Raw genomic sequence first — 7766 nt, 5'->3', positions numbered from 1 at the left:
GTTTCAATGAGTCTAACCTGTATAAAGCTTGAATGAAAAAATCTCTAAACAGAAAGACTTTTGAGATAAAACAGCATGAACAGTTTCCTAAACCAGCTGAAAAACGTACAAAAGCACATTCTAGCTGTTGGTATTTCTGCATTAAGTAATAACCATTCAAAAATGTAAAAACAAACACGCAAACAACACAAAAATAGTCAAAAGCTGCTTCTGTTTCCAGTTATTTTGTAATTTTCAGACACATCATGTGGATTTTTTTCTGTGTGTGCTCAGATGATGTTACCCATCATATAGTAGGCGATGGCTGAAAACACAAATATCGGGATCATGCGGTTCGGGATGAGATCAGCAAAGATCTTTGACAGGAAGTAAACAGATGTACGGTAATAACCGCTGGAGTTCTCGTGACTGCAATAACAATAAACAACAACGCGCACAAATTACATAAATATACAAACAACAACATTATCAATGCGTCTATTGCTGCTGTATGAGTGTATCAGTGTGTGTAGTTTAAGAGTGATGTCTGCTGTGTATGACACTTTGAATAATCTAATGAATTTACTTGTGTCATTTGGGGATATATTAAAAGACAACAAAACAAAAAGCAACACCCCTCAGTTTATTTCTACAAGTTCAAACTGTGCAACTTTAGCCTCGTGAATTTTATCAAAAGTATAATTTTGCTAGAAAATTGACAGTACTTTTCTTCATCACAGAGAAACCAAACAATAGTATCAGTACATAGAAAACCAAACTTCTATTTCTTCAAGTTTTCCAATCATCGTTTTAGGAAATTATTATGAAATCCAAAGGGGGAAAAAAGTTTTTAAACCATAATATGAACAAATTGGTTTAAGGCTGAGTGCTGTATTAAACTGGAAGCCAGAGAGGTTTTTATTTTTTAAATACAAAACGAAAACTGAAAGATTTTGTTGATATTTTTGACATGAGGAAAGCAACAAGAATATTATATAATGATATGAATGCACTTATAAGTTTAAAGTGTCACTTACATGAAGATCACTCTTTCGTTGATAAAGAGTTCAACAGCGGAAAGATTCCCAAACACCATGTTGATAATAAGGAAGAAGAACGCTCCACTCCTGCCACAGATGGAGGAAGATGAAGGTTGGGCCATCACTTCATCATATCGGACTGAATTTTACTTCCAAAAACGTACGAACAATTAAACAAGATAAAAATTATTCTGTCGTCGTGAAACATCTTCTCATTTTTGACTTATTTGAAGCTGATATTAAAGTATTATTACCATATGTACCAGCACTTGACTTTTATTTATTATATTTTTGTGATTCTGCCTTTATTCTTTTATTGATTTGGATTTTCTTTACTCATTTATGTTCGGTCACCACCTTGCTTACATATGAAATTAAAATAAAGCTGAGAAAAAAAACTATAATTGCTAATTGCAATTTCCATTTCATTGAGTATATTTCAATTCCTTTAAAGTGAGATTCTTTGGAAAAATGAACAATAAATATCTTACCTGTTGTAGATAGCTTTTGAATTACCTCAGATGTGAGTAAAAGAACAATTCTTACAACTTTTCCACACAAATCTTCTTCACAGCTTTTTGTGTAAATGCTAAAAATCATGAATGTGGTGAATCTTTACATTTTTGTTGTTTTCTCATCATATGCTCATTGACATTTAAAAAAAATATATTTTGCAAGCACAACTAACAGCAGCAGCTAGCTGTAGCTTTTCCAGTGCAGTCTGGGGCACTTCCAATGGGAATATCATGATATTTCGGCTGGAATAGTTGTGCATTGTATGTATGAGTGTTCACATGAACCGGTATGAATTATTTTCTAGATTGAAGTAATCCACTTTAATCTTAGCCCCACTTGAATCTGTTGTTAGCTTGTCAGTCTGGTCAGAGCCAAACAGGTTTTCTCCAAACTGAGGCTGTTCAAGAAGTTATCTACAACAAGTTAGATATTGATAGTTTATAGCATTTCCATTTCATGTCAGTATTTCTAAGCGATGTAATTTGGGTTAAAATGGAGCATTCATACTTGGAGCTGCAGGTAGTGTTGCTACCTGTTCTGTAAAGCCTCGGGCAGAGTCAGGGGCATCTGGTAGTAAATGAGTCCTACCAGAATCCCAAAAAAGATGTTGAGAGCCAGCTGGGCGTAAGAGGTCTGAGGGTTCCTCAAAATGTTCAGCACCGTCCGGCCACACACCACCCGCATCTGTTTCACACACATTAAATAACAATCTGTGTGTTTTAAGCACTGTGCACGAGTTCAACCTGCGGTCAGCCAAGTTCAGTGATATAACAGGTGAACGGTTCTCATAAACTCATCTGTTTCTGTTAATCATTATCTCAGCTGAGATTCTGATTTCCTTCACTGCTGTAAACAAAAGAAATGTACACGTCTGTCCACGAAATGTTCAAATATAGGCTTGTTGACCTGATAGAGGAAGGAGGTGACATAAGCTGGTGCTCGTTCTTCACTGGGGGCCACCCCAGCGATGCTCTGGGTCACGTCCTCCAGCTCCTCCATCACGTTCTGATGCAGCTGGGACTGGCGGTAATGTGCTGCCAACGAGTTTTTATCGTCGTCCACTAGGAGTAAAACACCACACACGACAGAGCCACAGATAAGGGATGGATTCAACGTTAAATACTTTATGAAGAGCGACGAGGGAACTGTTCTCTGCACATGACGTCTAAAACCAGGCTTCAGTTTGTTAAAGATCAAAACAAAAGTGATGTAAAATGTTTATTCTTTGGAAGACTGTGTTCTGCCAACTCAATGAGTCGTTCAAAGCAGAGTTCATAAGTTGTCTATACCAGAGACAAATATAAAGTATATATATATATATATAATTTATTATTGTATTTTTTTACAAGCACGTAGATGTTTATTGACCCATTAAAATACATTAAAATGCAGGAAATCACATTCACTTTATTCAAACTTTTCTGGGGGAGGACCTCCAGACCCATGCAAGAACTTTGTTTAAAACTTTGACACGCAGGAACGTTTCTTTCATTTGAACTCAGTCTGACTCAAGTGTCTAGACCAGGGGAGTCAAACTCACTGACAAAAGGGGGCCAAAATTAAAACCTTTTTCAAACTAAATGCCAATTTCAGAATCTACATTAAATCAAATCAGATACCCGACATCTTTTCTTGGTCACAGGTTCTTCAACAAGAGTTTGATTGGTCTCATTTGATGTTCTCTGTTGTGCTTTTGACATCATAATCAAAGATTACTGAAAAAATTTAAAAGACAGAAGTATTTTACATTTCACTTATCATCTTGAGGGCCAGATAAGATGTCAGCAAGGGCCACATTTGGCCCCCGGGCCTTGAGTTTGACACATATAGTCTAGACGTTTTCTACTCTCAAGTGTTAAAACATGTAACTATTAGGCATGAGTGTTTTTGTGAACCCCTTTTCGTTTTGTATAAATTACCTGTAGTTAGCGCTTCTACTGTTGACGTTGCTTCTCCGTTTGTGATATCCATGAAGAAGTCAGCAGGGTTGTTGAAAGCTTCGATCTGATATCCTGTCCAAACATGGACACACAGATTCAGCACATCCTCATGCAACTTTCTAATGAGTGCTCTATGTATAGGAAAAAACAGTCTACATAAAGACATGTTTAAATGAGATATAGCATGAGAATTGATGAAAAATAAAAGCCACCCTCCAGGTTATAAAGATCTCCTTTTATACTGGGATGATACGCGTAAGTATTAGAATGAAAAAAGTGTGACTTGTGATTTTTAAGCACCACATTTCATTTTTCTTTAAATCTGACTTTCATGGCATGGACACAAAGTTCATACCGAGGCCTGTAAAGTAGTCCAGAGCACGCTCTGCTGCTCCTGCGTACACTATCTCTCCTTTGTGCATCAGGGTCAGGTGGTCAAACTGCTTGAAGATAGAGTATCGTGGCTGGTGAATGGAGAAGATCACCGTCTTTCCTTTTCTGGAGAGCCTGAGCACATATTTGAATATTTACATTAAGTTATATATTTTAAAGCAAGAGACGGTCATGAGATTATTTGCTTGACAGCAGTGAAAAAATTTGCTCAAAGCTAACAATAACTATAGAGTAATTGCATTTCCTGTGAAAATGCAGTGTGAATGCTTATTACAGAAGAACTTGCTGGAAAAACAGCTAAAACATGCTGAAATGTGGCTGAAATGTAAGAACAAAACCATGAGCAGAAGAAAGCAGAAAAAACATGTTTGCTGAATTAGCTTTAAATAAGCAGAAATGAGCATATAAATTATGATAATTAGGATATAAATTAGCTGTAAAAAGCTGCAATTGGCAGAAAATAGCTGAAAAGTAGCTGAAAAGGCAGGAAGAAGGTTAAATTACCAGAAAGAAGTAAAAAGAGCTGAAATGAGCTGAAAACATGTGGAATTAGCTGAAAAAGTTAAAATTAACATAAAACCAGTTAAATACTACCTGAAATAGCAAAAAGCTGAAACTAGCAGAAAAAAGCTTAAAGGAGTATAAGAAGCTTAAATTATAAATAAGTTAATTAGGCTGAAAGTAGCAGAGATTACCAGAAAAATGTGAATTAATCTAAAAACAGCTCAAATTAACTAAAAAAATGCTAAAAAGCTAGCTGAAAAGATAGAACAAGCTTAAATTAGCAGAACGTTTGCACAATTTGGCTGACAGAAGCAGAAACGAGAAGAAAAAAGTGGAATTTACTTAGAAAAAGCTGAAATTAGCTAAACGAAAACAGATGAAAAGTAGCTCAAAAAAAGAATGAAGCTTAAATTAACAGAATGAAGAGGAGAGAGCACAATTTTGCTAAATTAGGCTGAAAATGTTGAAATGACTGCAAAACGTGGAATTAGCTGAAAAGGCTAAAATTAGCATAAAACAGCTAAATAGTAGCTAAAATAGTAGAAAAAGCTGAAACGTGCAGAAATTAGCTGAAAGGAGCAGAAAGAAGTCAGAAGAAGCACAAAAATGTTGTAGTTAGAAGAAAGAATCTGAAAGGAGCACAAAACAGCTAAAAAACCCCAGCTGAAATTAGCTGAAAGTAGCTGCATTTTTATTTAATTTGCACAAGGAAGCTGAAAGAAGCTGAATGTTTGAAGCTGAATGAGCAGTAAAAGGTAAAGAGTCAAAGAATGTAAAATAAGCTCAATTCATTTCTTATGAGGAAAAAAATGACAGAAAAGGCTAAATATTTCAAAAAGCCAAAGTTGCACCAATACCAAAAGTCATAGCACCCTTCTCCTGAACGTTTTGATTTATAATTTGTTGAAATAGCACAAAAACTGTGGAACGAGAAAGATGCTGAAAAATGTACAGAAGAAAAATGGATCACAATAATGTGAATGTTTCACAAACATTCACACAATGCACAGCTCGCTTTTTACCCAGAAGCTTCAGCTGCATTGGCTGTGTGATGAGCTCCAAGTTCTCATTTTGTATTTTATGTGTTGTTGGGCAAACCATCAAAAACTGAGCCGTACCTGTGCAGTAGACCGACGATGCAGTTGGCCGTGTTGGAGTCCAGGCCTGTGGTTGGCTCATCCAGAAACAACAATGAAGGAGACGTGATGAGCTCCATCCCGATGCTGCACCTTTTTCTCTCTCCTCCTGACACACCGCGCAGAAACTCTGTGCCGATCTGAATCCACACACATAACTGGTTATGCAGCGGCCAGGAAGAGCGAAACAGCACTGAAATGGACTTGAGCTGCACAGGTAAAGAAATACAGCTACAAATTTCTTCCTTTTGGCTTTTTGCACTTGTAAATTATTTTAAAGCAGCTTTTCCCCCCTCAGAGCCTATTATCGCTGCAGGTCCAACCTTTCTCACACTGCCTGTTCTGCACAGTTGCTGTAGCGCTCACTTGTATGGTCCAGAGAGGGAAAGGGGTCAATTTCACTGCACTTCTGGGCAGAAAGAAGCACTGACATGTAAGCATGAGGAAGAGCTGAGTCTGACATGTATCAAGTGTGACACAGTTGACACTTTTCATTTTATCAAGCAGTAAAAGAGCAATTCATAACTGATACACACTGCAGGGGAGAAAGGAGCTTGTCAATAGATGAACAGAGAGCAGTGTGGTGAAGCAGCAGAGAATCAGAGAGGAAGCAAGAAATATTCACAAATCTATTTTTATTTGTAAAATCTTCTTTTGCACCTGTTCAGAGGAGTCCAGACAGAGGTTACTGTGCAACGACGCAACTCAATTACTATATCTGTCACAGGTTTGTAGCAAACATCAGTGGCAACATTTGCAGCTTCCAGGTTTAACAATATTAAATAAGCTTTGAAGATTTGAAATAAAGTACACTTGTCGTAAAGCTATTAGATTGACATAAACTGTATAACCTTTCAGGTTAATCACAGTTAATCAACATTAACAAACACAAACATATAACTGGGAGATAAAGTTAGAGAGGCCAGACTGAGATGGTTTGGACATGTCCAGAGGAGGGACAGTGGGTATACTGGTAGAAGGATGTTAGAAATGCAGCTGCCAGGAAAAATACAAAGAGGAGATACATGGATGCAGTTAGAGAGGACATGGAAGTAGTTGGAGTGAGGACAGAGGATGCAGAGGACAGAGTGAGGTGGAGGAGGATGACTCTCTGTGTAGACCCCTGAAGAGGGAAAAGCCGAAAGAAGAAGAAGCATGGATAAAACTTTAAAATTTGATGTGGTGGTAGCTGAGAGTCAGCCACAACAGCAAGATACCTTACAAAACTGTATGAGATTGAAAATAATTTTATATTCAAGCTTTCACCAAAACAATTATGCCTTCATTTCATTGTTTGTTGTATTGTTACATATGCTAATGAAGTACGTTAGAACTTTCAGCAAGATTAAATTGACCATCGAACACATGAAAACACATCATATGCATATTTGTCTTGCCCAAATTTGAGTATTCTGCTTCTTTTTGATTATTTCATATGTATTTTTGTAGAGTTTCCAAAAGCAGAATGGGCGGAAGATCTTTCAGTTATCAGGCTCCTCTCTTATGGAACCAACTTCCAGTTTCTGTCCATGAGGCTGACACATTGTCCAGTTTTAAGACTGGGATCAAGACTTTCCTTTTTGGTAAATCATATAGTTAGGGTTGGCTTGTTATGCTGCTATAGGATTAGACTACTGGAGGACAAATTGACCTCATTTCCTTAAATGATTTGCTAAAATTGAATAGTTTTCCAAACTTATTGTATTCCGAAATTCAAAAATTTGGAAACTTTGAACTTCCTTCCAAACTTCCAAATTTCCGAACTTCCAAATTCCAAATGTCTTAGCTTCCAAAATTCCAAAGTTCTGAATGTCCAAACATAAGAAATTCTTAAATTCCGATATTTCAAAATCTGGACTTCCAAAATGACAAACTTCATAAATTCCAAAACTCCTATATTCTGAAATTCAAAAATTCTGAAATTCCAAAGTTTTGAACTTTCGAATTTAAAAAAAATTCCCAAATTCCAATATTCTGAAATCCAAAGTCCAAACTCCCGAAGTTCCAAAATTCCAAAATTCCAAAGTTCCGAACTTCAGAAATTCCAAATTCAATAATTTGGAAACTCTGACCTTCCTTCCAAACTTCCCAAATTTCAAACATCATAGCTTCCAAAAGTCAAAAATTCCATCCATCCATCCATCCATCCATCCATCCATCCATCCATCCATCCATCCATCAATCTATTCTTCCATCCATCATTCATCTATTCATCAATCGCCCATCTATCCACCCATCCATCCATCCATCCATCCATC

At 36.8% G+C, this 7766-nt stretch overlaps 1 protein-coding gene across 1 annotated transcript in view; it reads right to left on the bottom strand.

Moving 5' to 3' along the window:
- Positions 1-269: 269 nt before the first annotated feature.
- LOC119422462 (broad substrate specificity ATP-binding cassette transporter ABCG2-like) overlaps positions 270-7766 on the bottom strand; it is a 16595-nt gene continuing 9098 nt past the window's right edge. Inside the window, exons 8-14 of the mRNA XM_037689836.1 lie at positions 5491-5648; positions 3831-3982; positions 3455-3547; positions 2442-2596; positions 2068-2219; positions 1017-1106; positions 270-408 (exon numbers count right to left, since the gene is read on the bottom strand). Coding sequence (XP_037545764.1) covers positions 270-408; positions 1017-1106; positions 2068-2219; positions 2442-2596; positions 3455-3547; positions 3831-3982; positions 5491-5648 — 939 coding nt within the window. The remainder of the gene's footprint in view (positions 409-1016; positions 1107-2067; positions 2220-2441; positions 2597-3454; positions 3548-3830; positions 3983-5490; positions 5649-7766) is intronic.

This window comes from Nematolebias whitei, chromosome 16 (genome assembly GCF_014905685.2).
Source record: "Nematolebias whitei isolate Nwh7 chromosome 16, NemWhi1, whole genome shotgun sequence".
NCBI lineage: Eukaryota > Metazoa > Chordata > Actinopteri > Cyprinodontiformes > Rivulidae > Nematolebias > Nematolebias whitei.
Note: the sequence above shows the minus strand (reverse complement) of the source record. Positions and strands in the feature narration are given on the sequence as shown.